The sequence below is a fragment of the Macaca mulatta genome, chromosome X, assembly GCF_049350105.2.
Source record: "Macaca mulatta isolate MMU2019108-1 chromosome X, T2T-MMU8v2.0, whole genome shotgun sequence".
Lineage (NCBI taxonomy): Eukaryota > Metazoa > Chordata > Mammalia > Primates > Cercopithecidae > Macaca > Macaca mulatta.
The window spans coordinates 74,155,526-74,175,305 of NC_133426.1; the positions used below are offsets into that span (position 1 = coordinate 74,155,526).

Below are 19,780 nucleotides of genomic sequence, written 5' to 3' on the forward strand. Positions count from 1 at the left end.
GACAATAACCTAGTGCAAAACTCTATAGCAGAATTTGTATGACTTGGGATCACTGGGGCTTTCCTTGGCCCAGCCACCAGGATGGAAAGTCCCCTCCCCTTACATTAACAAATCTGCAAACCAATATCAGTTCACCATCTAGCTTGCCAGACTAAGTGATCTCTGACTCCGAATCTTTTAAAAGAATAGCTTCAAAAGAAAGCCAATTACCACATTCATAAGAACTGTTCTTCATATTATCTATAATTACCTACAAGTTCAAGTAATTCACTAATTCAATAGATTGAGTTCTTGACCTGTAAAATGAACTGTGCTAGGCCCCTAATAAGATAAATTTTGTTGTAAGTTTTCTACGACAGTAATGATGTATGGAAATTGCCTAGTAGAGTACCTGGCACATTAATAAATGATAACTATTAATTTAGAGTGGGTGAGTAGACTGGGTGTGCACAGTATATTTAGAATCTAATTTATCTGGTTTGGAATCCTAGCTATGGACTATTTCTGTGACCTTGAGTAAATCACATGTCTTCTCTGTGCTTCTGTGTCCTCATTTGTAAGATGATAGAATAATCGCTACCTTTCAAATTGTCGTCAACAAAGAGATTATGTATAAAGAGCACCTAGTAAGGTAGCCTGAAACATAGTAAATGCTCTGTAAATGGTGGTTTATTATTATGAGACTTGAGTGCTAAGCCACTGCTTTAATGAAACTCAATTTTAGCTACCACTTGCCTTGCCTGCTCATGCATGGACCACAAGGTGAAATTGTCTTCTCTGAAGACCTTGGCAGGCAGATGCACTACAGCAGCAAAGATTTCCAAACTGGCCTTTCTTTGAGCCTATTCTCCCAGACCAGACATGAGACTACAAGTTTCTGCTGCACATGAAAAAAATATGATGTCAGTTGGATTCTAGTGAGAAAACAGAGTGTCTAATAAACTGCTTCTGCTCCCTAGCCTGTTTAATGTGTTTCAAAACCTGAGAATGACTCCTCTCTGTTTCTCCAGAACAGCCTAACACAATGGCAAATGGGCATTGAGTGAATGCATACTTAAGGAAATCTGTAGGGCTGCGGCTACTCTTTCCTCAAGTAATCCCTTGATAGTCATGCAGGCTACTTCAGAGATTGGGCATTAGAGAACAGAGTCAGGTATTATAATCAGATTAGACTCTAGGGAGATTAGCCAGCCATATTGCTGATATGTGCACAGTTACTGGGCTTCCGTGCTAAGCAGCTCTCATTAAGCACAGTTAATTAATATTATGGCCAACTTAAGCTTTCCCTTTTCTCTCCTGTTTGTTAGTTCGGCAGCATTTTAGGGAGAAAAAAATAAGCATCAGTATGGACAATTTGCTTCATACCTGTACAATTTAATTCTCATCCTTCCATGGGCCTTCACATTCACACACTCCACTAGAAGACCAAGGTTCACCAGCCAAAGACTTTTCTTGCTCCCCACTGCCTCCTACCCAAGATATTCAGGGTTCAACCTCCCAGGCCTCTTCTCTAAGAGATCCCTGGTTGCTACATGCCTAGACCCTGCTTCTTATTTCCTACTGAGAAGGGTCAGTCCAAGGCATTCTGTGCTACAGAAGGGTTCCAGACAGGAACTACTCTGGGATCTGAGGCTCCAGCCAGTCTGTCAGTGTGTCATTACGGTGAAGGTGGGAAGCACAGGCCTGGGAGCTAAGACTGCCAAGATGAGGTACTCTAGAATCCCTGATATCTGGAAGGCTTAGGATCTAAAGGAAAAGAACAGGGAAATGGGGCTATATGAGTGGACAGGGACCAACCAAGCAGAACAATGTATCTGGATAATGTAGACTTCAGACCTGATCCTATGGCTGACAAAAGTTGGTGACCTTGGTGGTTCCTGAGCTGTAACCTTCAGCAGTGGAGTAGAAAAAACACTGGAGAACAGAATCAGAACACCTGGGTTCTAGTATTAGTTCAGCCACATATAAACCATATGACCTTGGGCAAGTCAATTTATTTCTCTGGCCCTCATGTTCCTTGTTGGTAAAATAAGTGTCACATCACCTAACCTCTGGGATTATTGTGAGAGTTAAATTAGGTCATCAACAGGAAAGTGAGAAGTTTGGTCTACATTTGGGGAAGCATTCCTAATGAGGTATGATGACAAAATTTCAGATAATTCTGGATTTGTTAGTGAGAAGAGAGAGTGTTGGTAGGGATGAGCTCTGAGGTGATGCCTTTATAACTTTAAGCATCCAACTGTTTCAGAACCTCCAGGAGAACATGGCCATGTCTGTACTACCTGTGTGTTATTGTAGAGGTAGCATCTGGGAGCCTCTGCTCTCTGAGCTTAAGGGAGGTAATTTGGAGATCATTTAATTCTCATTTTATAAAAGGAAAACAAATTGAGGATCTTTAGGCCATTTGTTTAGGTTTCTTAAGTGCCCACTCAAATACGTGGACTGTACTAAGTACTAGGGAGGTAAACTTGAATATGAAGATATGGTCCCTGTCTTCAAGAAGCTCTAAGTCTTGTGGGGGAGACAGACATGTATGTACATAGATTTCAATGCTGTGTAATGAGTGCTATAACTGTGTGAGGCTACACAAGGAGCAATGAGAATGTAAAATAAGAATCTTTAAGCCTTCTTCTTGGATGAGTTGGAAAAGCCTTCACAGAAGAGGTAGCCTTTGAGTGAAGACTTGAAAGATGAGTAGGTGTTTAACCGGATGAAAGACCTGAGAAGGAGGAATGCATTCTAGGCAAAAGCAACTGCCTGTGCAGAGATAACAGAGATATAGAGGCATGTGAGAGGGCAAGTGGCAACAGATCAGTCTAGGCAGCAGGTCATAAAGGGCCTGTTCATATATAATGATGGCAGTAAGATGGGGATGGCAGTAAGGTGGGAAACTAGTAGGGCCAGGCTACCTATTGAGTAGAAAAGAATGGAGAGGAACTGCCAGGCAGAAAGTGGGATGGACGCAAGAAAGGGAACATGAAAGTGGTCAACAGGAGGCAGTGGCTGTCAAGACATCTCTCCATACACTGTACACTGTATGTAATATCCGTCTCCCAGGGTTGTTAGAAGGGTCAAACCAGCTCATAGCTGGAAAAGAGCTTTGTGAAGTGAAAACTGTTTATGTGGGAGAAATGATGTTATCCTGCATCTTCGGAAAGGTAGAGTGATCAAGAGCACAGACCTTGGAATCTGACTGCTTTGCTTTGGAACTTGGTCTACCAATTACTAGCTGTATGATCTTGGACAAGTTCCTTAATCTCTCTCTGACTCACTTGTACTGGTTCACAGAATGGAGATAATAATAGTACCTACTTTACTAATTGTTGTGAATATTAAATGAGATAATATAAGTAAAGTGCTTAGAAAAGAGTTAAATGTGCCCCATAAATACATACAACTATCATATACCCAAAATATTTTTTAAGTTTTTTTAAAAAAGCAATCCAATGGAAATCAAAAGAAAAAAAGAGTTTGCTCGTATATGCAGTCAATAGGTGTTAGATTATTTTTCTCTTACAACTGACAATGCCCTTTTTTTTCTCCATCATCATCTCATTTGAGCAGCTCAGTGATGTAGGGAGGACAACGAATATTATCCTCACCATATAGTTTGTGCTTTTCCCCACCACCCCTCAGTGGCCAGTCTGGATGGTCCCTGGGGATCCTTAGGGGATGTCCAAATGCCAGAGCATCTCTACCCAGCAGGGGCTCAGACTTAGCTCAGCCCGTCAGTACCCAGATTGACCACTGCCTCTGCCTCTTCTTCTCCAGGCTTCCGCAACTTACACGTGGACGACCAGATGGCTGTCATTCAGTACTCCTGGATGGGGCTCATGGTGTTTGCCATGGGCTGGCGATCCTTCACCAATGTCAACTCCAGGATGCTCTACTTTGCCCCTGATCTGGTTTTCAATGAGTAAGTGCTCCTGGGGCCCAGACCTCACTAAAATACAGCAGCTTGGCCAGACCCAGTTGGTGGTGATGGTGATGGAGTGACAGTGAAGCTTACCTCATTTGACCTGCAGGTGTGGCATTGGATGCCCCAGCCAGCCAACTCGGTATGAGGCAGCTTTGCCCTGGCTTTCAGCCAACTGGTAGGAGCTGAGGAGGATGGTGCTGAGACTACCCCTTTCACACCCAAGAACCAATCCTGGTCGTGTTTCTGGTCTCCTTTACAGCTTATCTCAGAACCACATGGAAAGATTCCTCCCCTTCACTTTGAGCAACATATAAAAGAGGCAGAAAGACTCTGGCTTTAAGGGCTGAAGTTTCTTGGGTTCTGTTGCTACCACCAAAGGCTACTGCTAGTCACCACTTGCTGAGCAATTAGTTTGTGCCAAGAATATGCTAGATACTTTCTAAATCCTATCTCATTGAGTCCTCATGGTGACCTGACCTCCCCTTTTTATAGATAACTCTATTTTTTTTATGGACGGGGAAAGTCAGGCTCAGCAAAGTAAAGTGACTCACCCAAAGTCACAGAGCTAGTGCCTGTTGGAGAGAAGATTCAAATGTATTTCCGTGTGAATCCCAGCTCTTCTGCGTCATGGTGGTAACTGATGGGGAGGAGTACCTCTACCACTCTCTGTCTGTGTGACCTTGGTACTGCCATTTTCTTTCTCTTAAACAGCTTTAATTAATACCTGCCCTGCCACTAGCTCTATATAACATCATGAATTTGGCCAGTGGCTCAGATTTTGGAATTACATTTTTCTCCACTAAAATCTCAGTTCTATTATTTTCTTAATCAGCATCTTTGGGAAAGACCCTTAACTTTTCTGACCCCCAATTTCTTCATCAATTAATGATAATAGAACCTTCATAAGTAATTTCTTATGATAACTAAATGGGAACTGACAGATGTGGAATGTCTGGCCCATAGTGGGCAAGAAGAAAAAAAAAAAGTCCCTTTCTGATCCACCGTTCCCTAAGAGTGATATTTTTTTCCCCCCAAGATGGAGTTTGGCGCTGCCACCCAGGCTGGAGGGTGGTGGTGCAATGATCTCGGCCCACTGCAACCTCCACCTCTCTGGTTCAAGCAATTCTCCTGCCTCAGCTTCCCGAGTAGCTGGGCTTATAGATGCCAGCCAGCAATGTCCAGCTAATTTTTGTATTTTTGGTAGAGATGGGATTTCACCATGTTAGCCAGGCTGGTCTTGAACTCCTGACCTCATTATCTGCCCACCTCAGCCGGGCATGATAATCTTTTCTATGTCTGCTGTATGAGGTCCCTCGATGGCATAATGAATGGAGCTGGCCAGAGAAATCTTCCCAAGGACCTTGAGCTAGTCTCCCCACAGAGAATCCTTCCAGTCAGGACAGGAATTGACCTTCCCCCCTCTTCAGCCCTCTAACCCAGAAGAGTCTTAAAATAAAATCTACAGGCCAGTGGTTCCTTCCAGTACAGCACTGCAATGTGAGGGAGAGTGAGCGTCCCCAGCTGCCCTCTCCCAACCCTGCCAGCCTGGTAGCCAGAAGCTAAGAATAACCACTAGGCTTTTGGCACAAACTGCTTTGTGGTTTTCAGACCTCCAAAAAGTTGCCTATGATGCCATCTTCTGGGGCAGGCCTTGAAAAGCCCCCTAACTGTTCATCTCCCATCCTCAAACCCCTGCTGCCCTTAAGCAATTGAATCAACTCCATGAGCACCTGCTCTACCTTCCCCAGAGCTCTGAGACCTTTGGAGCTTTGAAAAGTGATAATTGGCTGTTCTCTAAATCCTCATTTCCTTTTCTACCTCTGAGTAAGCATGTGGCATCCCACCTCAGCTTCCTGGTCCAGTCTTGTTCAGCTTATAAAAAGGCCTCCCCACAGGGTCAGAGGCCTAGACCCATCAAATCCCAGGGCTCCTGAAACAATAGGACCCCTATTCCTCCTGTAGGAAGCCACTATGTTAGAACTCTCAGGGTGTCTACAAACATCTAGATAAGTGTTTCTCAACATGGATTATTTTGACATATTGGGAAAAATAATTTTGTCAATATGTAGAATATGGTTGACATACCTGGCACCAGCCTACTTTATACCAAAGAGGATTCCAGTCATTCTGACAGCCCAAACTGCTCCCACGCATTTCTAACACCCACTGAAGAAGCAGTACTCTCCAGTTGAGAGTGACTAATTGCTGCCAGCCTCCCTAAGGTGCTAATGGGGAGCCTCAGACCCAAAGAGGGAGATAAGAACTTGTTCAAAGTAGGTCAACCCATTTGCTGATCTCTTCAACACCAAACTCTATTATCAGCCCTGTTTTTTCCTTTCCTTCTGTCTTTGTAGAGATCACATGTTGTGAGGATAATGAGCCTGAACTTTAGCTGTGTGACCTTGGGCAAATTACTGAACTTCTATATGCCTCAAATTTTATCTGGAGACTGCTGAAGAGTATTATAATAGCACCTTTCTACATGTCATTTATGGAACACCTGCTATGTGTCAGGCACTGTGCTTAGTGTTTTCCAATCTTCATTTCTCATCTTATTTTCTCTCTTGCACTCCCACCAACCCTGCTCTCCTCCTAAATTCCATTCCTGCCTCATTTTTATACCCTCCATTCTCCTCTCTCTTCCTTCCTTTAACTGTCTCCCTAGTATTTTTTCCCTTTTTCCCCCTTTCTTGTCCCCTTCCCCTATGAATTTCCTCCCTTTCCTTTCCCCTTCTCTTTCCTCCATTCCCCACTTTTTCTGCCCCGAGGCCTGCAGCAATGTTAAAGGAATCCTCATTCCAGCATTGTGATTTCAATGGTAAAAAAAGATTGCAGCATTGTCATCAACAGAGGTGGGAAAGTACATTGGAGACTGGAGCAGGGCCAGACCTCAGGGTCAGCCAATCTTACTAAAAAATTCTCTATAGTGAAAGAGCTTGGAGCAACACTGTTCTGCTCAATTGATTTGTGATACCATCTAAACACTTCCTCTTTCCAGTTGGGCTTCAGCCTGAGTTGAATAATTCTACACCATCTGCCCCCTTCTCTCTTTCTCCAGGACAGCCAAGATCTCTCTGAGATAGGATGCTGAGTTTCCACCCAGACAATACCAGGCCTTCTCATCCTGTGGAGTAGGCTAGTGGCTTGGAAACCAAAATGTCAAACCATAGCCTTTAGGCTCCATCTGGGAGGTCTTTGTCCTCACCACTTAAGTGGGTGTCAGATTTCCTTCCCTTTCTGCACATGCTGCACAATTTCTGTCTTACACACACACACACACACACACACACACACACACACACACAATTTTTGAAGTGCTGAAAACTAGAAAGCCTACTAGCATGAGGATGCTGTGTCTTCTCTTAGAGGTATGCCATGGTCAGCCATGGAACCAAGAGGGTGCTCTTCCTTGAAAAGTTGGCCAAGCATTGGCCACCTCCCCGTATAATTTATAGGTGATAATGTGGTGATCTGTTCAGAAGTAACTATAATAAATGCAGCTCACATATGTCTACAGTTTCCAAACTGTGGTAAGGAGCAGCCAGCATATGAGGGAATGGGCTCCCCTTCAGCAGGGGACATTTAAATTAGACATTCAAAAACACTCCCTGGCAGATTTAACATTGAAACTCATTTTGAAAGAACAATGTGGAATCTCCTTCACTGGAAGTTTTTGAAGAAATATTAAATTTCTAGTATTCCAGGCCAGAGGCAAAGGGGTCAACAGGATGACCAAACACTTCGGGTCACTTGCAAATCCTGGTGTCCTGATGTTAAGAGCTGACTACTGGGGCTTCTCCTAAAAATCCTTCATGTTGAGCTGCCTGGGAGGCAGGTTCTTGTTCTGGCTGTAGATGGGATATTAGAACTGTAGTCAGGGAGACCATGTGCCTGCCCCATTGTGTTCATTTGGTTAGGCTTTCTTGTCCCCGACTCAGAAAACAGAAGGGGCACAGAGACCTGGAAATTCCATGTGCTAACCCATATCCTGGCCAGGGAAGATAGTAGTAATCAGGATGTCAGGATTTTGGAAAAGAGAGAGATAAAAAAAAAACAAAAAAACAAAAAAAAAAACAGACCAACAAACAAACAAAAACCTCATCCTGATCCCTGAAGCATCAGCAGGAGAAACAGCAAGCTCTTCTTGGAGAACCTGGGGAGGAAGGGCAATCAGAGACATTCCCTCTGGGCTTATTGCAAGCCTCCCCTCATTCCTTTTTCCTCTATGTATCTCCTTCCCAGGTACCGCATGCACAAATCCCGGATGTACAGCCAGTGTGTCCGAATGAGGCACCTCTCTCAAGAGTTTGGATGGCTCCAAATCACCCCCCAGGAATTCCTGTGCATGAAAGCGCTGCTACTCTTCAGCATTAGTAAGTGCCTAGAGGTGCAGGGAATGCCCCTGAGGGCACAGAGACTCAGAGAGGACCACTTTTGCCATTAAAACGTTATTAGGGAGAAGCCAGCTCCTTGACATTTCCCTTCTTCATTTCCCCTCCCCATCCCCACTGTACTCTCCCTCAGTATCATTCTTCTAACAAGAAACAATTTCATGACTAGAAGCCAATGTATTTGCTAGAAGTCAGCTTCCATCAGATTCCCCACCTATCCCTAGTCTATCTTTGGGACAAGGCCTTTTTGACTGGTTATAGCAGGTCTGTGAATTTCTCCACAGCTTCTGCTATAGAAACAAACATGGGCCACCTTGTATTCCTTGCAGGGCAGTAAAGCAGGAGGCATTTCCTCCTGGAAAGATTTCCTCTTCTGCCAACAGGAGGAGGTCTATGTAAGCAACTCAGGTAGGATTTATTTGGCAGCCAAGGAACTTTTCTTTAATATCTTTTCTAACAAGAGCCCTTTCTTAGCCTCTGTTGAGGGAGAAAGGCAAAATTTGATATTCAAAGCTATGTGTTTTAGTTGTCTAAATCAGGGTTTGACTGTAAATGACATAAAAGCTTAGGTCCTAAAAAATGAGTATATGAGAAGAGTAGAAAAAGAAAAGATTCAGGAAATTTGATTTACTTGACTCCCTTCAGATTGGATCCAGCTATCCTTTCCCCTGAGATCTCCCTGACAGACTGAAGTCCCCAAGCCCACAGACTTCAACTAACAGGAAGCCAAGTAGATGGTTCCCTGTGGGGGTGGGGGTCAAGTTTGTGGTCAGAAAACTTGGTGCTTTGTCTAATGTTCCTTCGTGGGCATGCTTCCCCTCCCCATTCTGTCTTCATCCCACATCAGTTCCAGTGGATGGGCTGAAAAATCAAAAATTCTTTGATGAACTTCGAATGAACTACATCAAGGAACTCGATCGTATCATTGCATGCAAAAGAAAAAATCCCACATCCTGCTCAAGGCGTTTCTACCAGCTCACCAAGCTCCTGGACTCCGTGCAGCCTGTAAGCAAACGATGGAGGGTGCTTTATCAGGGAGAACAGCCTGATAGAGCCAATGATAATATGCTTCTCTAGGGTCTGGCACCACCTGTTGGGAGGTGCTTCCATTCCCCTCTGGCTTTGAGTGTGGTCCAGGAAGAAAATGTGGTGAAGAAAGGAACACGGGTCACAGTGTCCCAGCTGGATATTGTGAAAGGGGTGGAGGAGTTGAGAACAGAGCAGTTGGGACTCAGGGAAGGGACTTACAGCAGATGAATTCTCTAGGCAGACAAAACAGACCTGGATGTTTCTCCCCTCTTCTTTGAGTCATGTTCATGTGAGTTTGTCTGTGTGTGTGTGCGCGCGCGTGTGTGTGTGTGTGTGTGTGTGACAGAGAGAGAGAGGAGAGAGGGGGAGAGAGAGAGAGAGAGAGAGAGATGGAGTGCAGAGGCTGGGGTGAGAGCACAAGCTGGAGAAGTCTTGAGTCAGAAAGCTTACAATGGTATAAGACATCGCTTGGGAGCCCTCAGTGACTCCATGGAGACCATCTCTCTCTCTCTCTCTCTCTCTCTCTCTCTCACTCACACACACACACACACACACACACACACACACACACACGACCTCATGGGGGAGGACCAAGGAAGGACAGGGAAGGGGGAGGAAACAAAAGACTGAAAGACCAAAAATCAAAGGTTAGGGAAGAGTCTAGCAGAGCCCACCTCCTTGTCAACCCTGTTTTTCTCTCTCTTATTGTTCCCTACAGATTGCGAGAGAGCTGCATCAGTTCACTTTTGACCTGCTAATCAAGTCACACATGGTGAGCGTGGACTTTCCGGAAATGATGGCAGAGATCATCTCTGTGCAAGTGCCCAAGATCCTTTCTGGGAAAGTCAAGCCCATCTATTTCCACACCCAGTGAAGCATTGGAAATCCCTATTTCCTCACCCCAGCTCATGCCCCCTTTCAGATGTCTTCTGCCTGTTATAACTCTGCACTACTCCTCTGCAGTGCCTTGGGGAATTTCCTCTATTGATGTACAGTCTGTCATGAACATGTTCCTGAGTTCTATTTGCTGGGCTTTTTTTTTTCTCTTTCTCTCCTTTCGTTTTCTTCTTCCCTCCCTATCTAATCCTCCCATGGCAACTTCAGACTTTGCTCCCCATTGTGACTCCTATCTGTGTTTTGAATGGTGTTGTATGCCTTTAAATCTGTGATGATCCTCATGTGGCCCAGTATCAAGTTGTGCTTGTTTACAGCACTACTCTCTGCCAGCCACACAAACGTTTACTTATCTTATGCCACGGGAAGTTTAGAGAGCTAAGATTATCTGGGGAAATCAAAACAAAAGCAAGCAAAAAAAAAAAAAAAAGGCAAAAACAAAACGAAAAATAAGCCAAAAAACCTTGCTAGTGTTTTTTCCTCAAAAATAAATAAATAAATAAATAAATAATTACACACATACAAACAAATATATAGAAATCCCCAAAGAGGCCAATAGTGACTAGAAGGTGAAAATTGCAGGCCCCTGGGAAGTTACTGATTTTTTCATCTCCTCCCTCCATGGGAGACTTTATTTTCTGCCAATGGCTGTTGCCATTAGAGGGCAGAGTGACCCCAGAGCTGAGTTGGGCAGGGGGCTGGACAGAGAGAGAGGAGAGGACAAGGAGGGCAGATGGAACATCAGTACCTGCCCACAGCCTTGGCCCCTGGGGGCTAGACTGCTCAACTGTAGAGCAATTCATTATACTGAAAATGTGCTTGTTGTTGAAAATTTGTCTGCATGTTAATGCCTCACCCCCAAACCCTTTTCTTTCTCACTCTCTGCCTCCAACCTCAAATTGACTTTCAATAGTTTTTCTAAGACCTTTGAACTGAATGTTCTCTTTAGCCAAAACTTGGTGACTTCCACAGAAAAGTCAGACCACTGAGAAGAAGGGGAGCAGAGATTTAACCCTTTGTAAGGCCCCGTTTGGATCCAGGTCTGCTTTCTCATGTGTGAGTCAGAGAGGAGCTGGAGCCAGAGGAGAAGAAAGTGATAGCTTGACTGTTCTCCTGCTTAGGACACTGACTGAATAGTTAAACTTTCACTGCCACTACATTTTCCCCACCTTTAAAAGACCTGAATGAAGTTTTCTGCCAAACTCCGTGAAGCCACAAGCACCTTATGTCCTCCATTCAGTGTTTTGTAGGCCCGAACTTCATCACACTGCATTTCAGCCATGGTGGTCAAGCCTGTTTGCTTCTTTTGGGCATGTTCACAGATTCTCTGCTAAGAGCTCCCCCCATCAAGAAGGTTAGCAGGCCAACAGCTCTGACATCTATCTGTAGATGCCAGTAGTCACAAAGATTTCTTACCAACTGTCAGATCGCTGGAGCCCTTAGACAAACTGGAAAGAAGGCATCAAAGGGATCAGACAAACTGGGTGTCTTGTCCTTGTCCCCCAGAGATGACACCCTTCCAGCAAGTGGAGAAGTTCTCACTTCCTTCTTTAGAGCAGCTAAAGGGGCTGCCCAGATCAGGGTTGAAGAGAAAACTCAATTACCAGGGTGGGAAGAATGAAGGCACTAGAACCAGAAACCCTGCAAATGCTCTTCTTGCCACCCAGCATATCCACCTGCAGAAGTCATGAGAAGAGAGAAGGAACAAAGAGGAGACTTTGACTACTGAATTAAAATCTTCAGCGGCAAAGCCTAAAGTCAGATGAACACCATCTGGTGAGTTCACTCATCATCCTCCTCTGCTGCTGATTCTGGGCTCTGACATTGCCCATACTCACTCAGATTCCCCACCTTTGTTGCTGCCTCTTAGTCAGAGGGAGGCCAAACCATTGAGACTTTCTATAGAACCATGGTTTCTTCCGGAAAGGTCTGGTTGGTGTGGCTCCAATACATTGCCACCCATGAACTCAAGGTGTGCCCTGGGACACTGGTTTCATCTAGTCTTTTGGCACGCCTGTGTTCTGTTGACTTCATTCTCCAACCCCAAGTGCAAGGCAAAATGTCCACCTACTTTCTCATCTTGGCCACTGCCTCCTTACTTAGCTCTTAATCTCATCTGTTGAACTCAAGAAATCAAGGGCCAGTCATCAAGCTGCCCATTTTAATTGGTTCACTCTGTTTGTTGAGAGGATAGTTTCTGAGTGACATGATATGATCCACAAGGGTTTCCTTCCCTGATTTCTGCATTGATATTAATAGCCAAACGAACTTGCAAAACAGCTTCTTTAAATAACAAGGGAGAGGGGAACCTAAGATGAGTAATATGCCAATCCAAGACTGCTGGACAAAACTAAAGCTAACAGGTTCCCTTTCTGGGATGGGATAGACACATTCTGGTTTTCTTTATTACTACACCATCTGGCTCATGTACAGGATCACTTTTAGCTGTTTTAAACAGAAAAAAATTCCACCACTCTTTTCAGTTACACTAGGTTACATTTTAATAGGTCCTTTACATCTGTTTTGGAATGATTTTCATCTTTTGTGATACATGGATTGAATTATATCATTCTCATATCTCTCCTTGTAAATACTAGAAGCTCTCCTTTACATTTCTCTATCAAATGTTTCATCTTTATGGGTTTCCCAGTTGTGACTCTTGTCTCTATGAATATATGTTTTTCATTTGCAAAAGCCAAAAATCAGTGAAACAGCAGTGTAATTAAAAGCAACAACTGGATTACTCCAAATTTCCAAATGACAAGACTAGGGAAAAATAGCCTACACAAGGCTTTAGGCCTTCTCTTTCTGTGCTTGGATTTGAGTGAACAAAGGAGGTTTTAGCTTGGCTCTGTTCTCCCATGGATGAAAGGAGGAGGATTATTTTTTTTTTCTTTTGGCCATTGATGTTCTAGCCAATGTAATTGACAGAAGTCTCATTTTGCATGCACTCTGCTCTACAAACAGAGTTGGTATGGTTGGTATACTGTACTCACCTGTGAAGGACTGGCCACTCAGACCCACTTAACTGGCGAGCTAGAAGATGAGGATCACTCACCGGAAAAGTCACGAGGACCATCTCCAAACAAGTTGGCAGTGCTTGATGTGGATGAAGAGTGAGGAAGAGAAAAAGAAGGAGCACCAGGGAAAAGACCTCGTCTGTGCCAGGCAGCAGACTGCTGCCAGGATCACGAACTCTGTAGTCAAAGAAAAGAGTCGTGTGGCGGTTTCAGCTCTCGTTCATTGGGCAGCTCGCCTGGGCCCAGCCTCTGTGTTGACATGGGAGTTGTTGGATTCTTTGTTTCATAGCTTTTTCTATGCCACAGGCAATGTTGTTGTTCTTGGAAAGTTTATTATTTTTTTTAATTCCCTTACTCTGAGAAAGGGATATTTTGAAGGACTGTCATATATCTTTGAAAAAAGAAAATCTGTAATACATATATTTTTATGTATGTTCACTGGCACTAAAAAAATATAGAGAGCTTCATTCTGTCCTTTGGGTAGTTGCTGAGGTAATTGTCCAGGTTGAAAAACAATGTGCTGATGCTAGAGTCCCTCTCTGTCCATACTCTACTTCCAAATGGATATAGGCATACATAATAAGTTTTATTCGACTTGTACTTTAAGAGAAAATATGTCCACCATCCACATGATACTGACACAAATGAGCTAACATTGAGCTTCAAGTAGCTTCTAAGTGTTCATTTCACTAGGCACAGCACAGATGTGGCCTTTCCCCCCTTCTCTCCCTTGATATCTGGCAGGGCATAAAGGCCCAGGCCACTTCCTCTGCCCCTTCCCAGCCCTGCACCAAAGCTGCATTTCAGGAGACTCTCTCGAGACAGTCCAGTAACTACCGGAGCATGGCCCCTGCATAGCCCTGGAAAAATAAGAGGCTGGCTGTCTACGAATCATCTTGTGCCAGTTGCCCAGGTGAGAGGGCACTGGGCCAAGGGAGTGGTTTTCATGTTTGACCCACTACAAGGGGTCATGGGAATCAGGAATGCCAAAGTACCAGATCAAATCCAAAACTTAAAGTCAAAATAAGCCATTCAGCATGTTCAGTTTCTTGGAAAAGGAAGTTTCTACCCCTGATGCCTTTGTAGGCAGATCTGTTCTCACCATTAATCTTTTTGAAAATCTTTTAAAGCAGTTTTTAAAAAGAAAGATGAAAGCATCACATTATGTAACCAAAGATTACATTGTATCTGCTAAGATACCAAAATTCACAAGGGCAGGGAGGGAGCAAGCATTAGTGCCTCTTTGATAAGCTGTCCAAAGACAGACTAAAGGACTTTGCTGGTGACTGACTTATAAGAGTTTTGTGGGGTTTTTTTTCCCTAATAATATACATGTTTGGAAGAGTTGAAAATAATTTTGGGAAAATGGGTTTATGGGTCCTTCACTAAGTGATTTTATAAGTAGAACTGGCTTTCCTTTTCTTTAGTAGTTGCTGAGCAAATTCTTGAAGCTCCATCATTGCATGGTTGGAAATGGAGCTATTCTTAGCCACTGTGTTTGCTAGTGCCCATGTTAGCTTATCTGAAGATGTGAAACCCTTGCTGATAAGGAATCATTTAAAGTACTAGATTTTGCACTAGAGGGACAGCAGGCAGAAATCCTTATTTCTGCCCACTTTGGATGGCACAAGAAGTTATCTGCAGTTGAAGGCAGAAAGTTGAAATATATTGTAAATGAATATTTGTATTCATGTTTCAAAATTGAAATATATATATATATATTTTATATATATATATATATATACACACACACACATATATATAGTGTGTGTGTGTGTGTGTGTGTGTGTGCGCGCGCGCGTGTGTGTGTTCTGATAGCTTTACCTTTCTCTGGATCTTTATACTTGGTTCCAGATCACACCTGATGCCATGTACTTGTGAGAGAGGATGCAGTTATGTTATGGAAGCTCTCTCAGAACAGACAAGACATGTAGATTAATCAGATAACTGAAAGTTTTCTCCCCTATTGGGTCTGACCCACAGGTCCTGTGAAGGAGCAGAGGGGTAAAAAGAGTAGAGGACATGATACATTGTACTTTACTAGTTCAAGACAGATGAATGTGGAAAGTGTAAAAACTCAATGGAACTGATTGAGATTTACCACAGGGAAGGCCCAAACTTGGGGCCAAAAGCCTACTCAAGTGATTGACCAGTGGCGCCCTAATGGGACCTGAGCTATTGGGAGAAGAGAACTGTTCTTTGGTCTTCACCATCCTTGTGAGAGAAGGACAGTTTCCTGCATTGGAACCTGGAGCAAGCGCTCCATCTTTCACACAAATTCCCTCACCTGAGATTGAGGTGCTCCTGTTAATGGGTGTCTGTGTGCTGTAATTCTGGTTTTGGATATGTTCTGTAAAGATTTTGACAAATGAAAATATGTTTTTATCTGTTAAAACTTGTCAGAGTACTAGAAGTTGTATCTCTGTAGGTGCAGGTCCATTTCTGCCCACGGGTAGGGTGTTTTTCTTTGACTAAGAGATTGACACCGGGATCTGTTGCCCAGGGCCTCCCAACTCAACCATTTCTAGGTGAAGGCAGAAAAATCCACATTAGTCACTCCTCTTCAGACATTTCAGCTGAGATAACAAATCATTTGGAATTTCTTCACCCATAGAAAGAGTGGTAGATATTTGAATTTAGTAGGTGGAGTTTTATAGAAAAAACAGCTTTTGCCTCAGTTTTGATTTATCCTCATTTGATTTGGCCAGAACGTAGGTAATATGCATCGATTGGCTTCTGATTCCAATTCAGTATAGCAGGGTGCTGGGTTTTTTCTTTTCCCCACCCGTCTCTTAGCCTAGGGAATTAAATAAGAAGCCTTAGAATGGGTGGCCCTTGTGACCTGAAACACTTCCTACATAAGCTACTTAACAAGATTGTCATGTAGCTGCAGATTCCTTTGCCCACCAAAGGCTAGAACACACGCATATCCATAAACCAAAGGAAAGACAACTCTGAAATGCTGTTTCTCTGGTGGTTCCCTCTCTGGCTGTTGCTTCACAGTATGGGAACCTGTACTCTGCATAGGTGACAGGCCAGATTTGCATTCTCTTACAACCTTAGCCCTTGGTGTTAACTGTCCTACAGTGAAGTGCCTGTGGAGTTGTCCTATCCCAGAAGCCACTTGGATGCTGAGAGCAGCCACCATCAGAACGACCCACGCGAAAAAAAAAAAATTAAAAAGTCCCCTCACAACCCAGTGACACCTTTCTGCTTTCCTCTAGACTGGAACATTGATTAGGGAGTGCCTCAGACATGACATTCTTGTGCTGTCCTTGGAATTAATCTGACAGCAGGAGGGCGCAGACTATGTAAACAGAGATAAGAATTAATTTTCAAAGTTGAAGGGGAAAAAAAGAAAGAAAAAAGAAGAGAGAGAGAAAGAAAGCATCGTACAAAGATTTTCTTAAAAAAAACAATTTTGCTTGAAATTTCTTTAGATGGGGCTCAGTTGTCACAGTGGCACTTGGCCTCCACTGGGCAGCAGGACCAGCTCCAAGCGCTAGTGTTCTGTTCTCTTTTTGTAATCTTGGAATCTTTTGTTGCTCTAAATACAATTAAAAATGGTAGAAACTTGTTTGTTGGACTAAATGTGTGACTTTGGGTCTGTCTCTGCCTCTGCTTTCAGAAATGTCATCCATTGTGTAAAATATTGGCTTGCTGGTCTGCCAGCTAAAACTTGGCCACATCCCCTGTTGTGGCTGCAGGATCGAGTTATTGTTAACAAAGAGACCCAAGAAAAGCTGCTAATGTCCTCTTATCATTGTTGTTAATTTGTTAAAACATAAAGAAATCTAAAATTTCAGATGAATGTCATCAGAGTTCTTTTAATTAGCTCTTTTTATTGGCTGTTTTTATTGAAGTCAAGAGTTGGTATCATGCCCAGTTGTGTTTTATGCTATTTTGATTTTCTTATATTTTTAAAAGTCTTTGCACAAGGCTTACAAATTTGCCCTGTGGTGGCCTTAGCATAAGCTGACCTGGGACCACCAAAATAACAAGGAATTTGGGCTAGAAAGCACAGATGGACACTGGCGGCCCATCACAACTTCTCTTGAAAAACACCAAACTTGTCAGCTGGGGAAAAGCCACACAAAGCCCAGTTGCCTACTTTCACAACCTTATCCATGTGGGAGCATAAAATGGTGGCATCACTGCCCAGTTCTAACCAAGCTTCAGTTAAAGAATGGGTACCTTCACATCCTCACTATTTTTCAGGGGCCTTACCATCCTCAACCACCCAAGTAAAATCTAAATCAGCCTTCTTTTGGGTTCTTCAGTTCAAGTAAGGCCTCTTCTTGTGGCCTCTCAGTGTGAATACTTACGAGGTTCCAGATTGAATTTTTGGGCCTGAGATACAAGGCATCAATGAGGTGTGACAAAACATGTCAACGAATAATAAGAAAATTCTCTATTCTTCCATATCCTCCCCTGTAATAAGGGTTGTCAGAATGCCTTCTTTCTCGGCTGAGTTGAAGATTCAGTGAGAACATATGTGACACAGCTGGTGGGCTATTAAGCTCTGGCTTTGCTCCCTGTTAAAATGCCAGAACCCTTGAGAGGGATCCCACATTCAGCCATGTTTATCATTGACCACCTTAGAATGGATGGATTTCTCAGATTTTTCCTGAGATCAGTGCTTGATGGAGAGGAGAGGAGAACAATAGATTCTTGGGATGTGTGCTTTGCATGTGTTTAAGTAAGAGACAGAGAGTATGTTTATTTGCAGGTTGTGTGTGTAAATTCAAAGCATGCCTCCAGAGGATTTTCTCTGACCACCATTGCTTAGGTCCTGTTCGTTTGCATCTACAGCGAATGACCTTACAGCCATCTGACTTGGCTTCACTCACCACTCAGCTCCTGCCTAAAGAGACAAGGTGCTTAGCATCCACCATAGGTTTTCCAAGGAGTAGCAAAGCACAAAGGACACCTAGTGGGTTGAAAAGAGCCTAGAGGCAGGAGTCCTGTATGTGACTTGCCCATAGTCATGAAGCTAGTGTATAGCTAGGATTCTCCCCTGCTGATTTACTATTTGACTCTAGGCAGCAATCTGCCCTTTCTGGACCTCAGTTTTCTAATCTGTAAAATGTGTGGAGTAAAACTACATGAGATGGGAAGTCCCTTCTAGTGCGGACGCCATGGTTATTGAAAACTGCAGCAACATCTTTCTTAATCATAAGGGGAAAGAAAAAGACCATTTACTACTCCTAGAACAGTTTTGGAGCTAAATATTCACATTTGTACTCAACAATTATTTACAAAACAACTAGTGTGGGGAGTGTCAAAACAACAACTGAGTCCTGTGGAATAGATATTGTCAACCCCTTGATGGATGAGGAAGGGGCTCAAAAGGGAAATAGTTTCCTATTGAGATTATCTCATAAATGGCAGAGATAAGTAGGAGTTAAGCCCCAGTCCATGCACTGTCTGTACCTTCAATTAGTTTACACTCTATTAAATGCCTTTGCCAGATCACTCTGGAACTTCAATGTATAATACACAACCCCAGTCCTCCAACATCACTCTCTCCAAAGAGATTGAGCTAACCTCTAATTTAGAATTCCTGCCTGTAGAACTAGAAGGGATCTTAGACATTATCTAGCCCTAACTTATTCTTCACATGGGGGAGCTATGCAAAAAAATTTGAATGTCACTGTGAACTAGGACCTGTGTCAAGGGACCAGCCCTAGAACACCCAGCTCCTGGTCCCTTCATGTGCCTGCAGGAAGCATACCAAGGTAATAGGGCACCTGAGAACTTCTACCATCCCCTTGCATATGGGTTCAGAGCCCTAGTGAGAGAGCTTCCACCTCTTGTCTGGCTCCTACATATACAGACCCAGGATCTCTACACCAACTACAGCATCTACTTCACCTACCACCCACTCCCAGGTGTTTTCTTCGTGCCACTCTAGGGGAAGGTGAAAGAAGGAGAAAACTGTTGGGGGAGCTGGAATAGGGACTATAGAGGCAATGAGAACAATTTAGCAAGCATGAGGTATGAGAACTTTCTGAATTAACAGGCAGATGCAGATGGTTCAAATTCTCATATTATCCTGCCACCAATTCTTTTTCAAGCCACAACTTCCCTCCTTCCCTTAGCTCCTTCCCCACAGGGCTTCAAGCGAGGAGAAGGTCATTAGGGGAACCGCATATGGCTGTCAACCACAAGGCTTCATGCCAAACAAGGAGGTTTAATCCAAACTCTATGCAAATAGCCCTCCCCCACACCCCCATTAGAGTACTTTGGATCTGAGACCAGAAAACAGCCCAGCAGAGGAAGCAGATGCTGTGCGAGGCACAACACTCACTACCTGGGCAGCAACACTTGTTTCCAAAGGAAGCAGGCCCTTTTGATGTGCGTGCACAGTGCCACGGGTGGCTAATGTCTGTGTTGGACTATATTGTGGGATAATTCCACTGTCTCAAAAGACTGCAAGGATCCCTCACAGGGACATGGTATTCAGTATCCCCCTCACTTATTTGTTCTTTCCTTTATTCAACAGCTATTTATTTGACACAGACAAT

General features: G+C 43.6%; 1 protein-coding gene across 1 annotated transcript in view; it reads left to right on the forward strand.

The window, feature by feature from the left end:
* AR (androgen receptor) overlaps nucleotides 1–10,278 on the forward strand; it is a 164,048-nt gene extending 153,770 nt beyond the window's left edge. Inside the window, 4 exon segments of the mRNA NM_001032911.1 lie at nucleotides 3,772–3,916; nucleotides 8,162–8,292; nucleotides 9,158–9,315; nucleotides 10,058–10,278. Coding sequence (NP_001028083.1) covers nucleotides 3,772–3,916; nucleotides 8,162–8,292; nucleotides 9,158–9,315; nucleotides 10,058–10,213 — 590 coding nt within the window. The 3' untranslated portion in view covers nucleotides 10,214–10,278.
* Nucleotides 10,279–19,780: the final 9,502 nt, after the last annotated feature.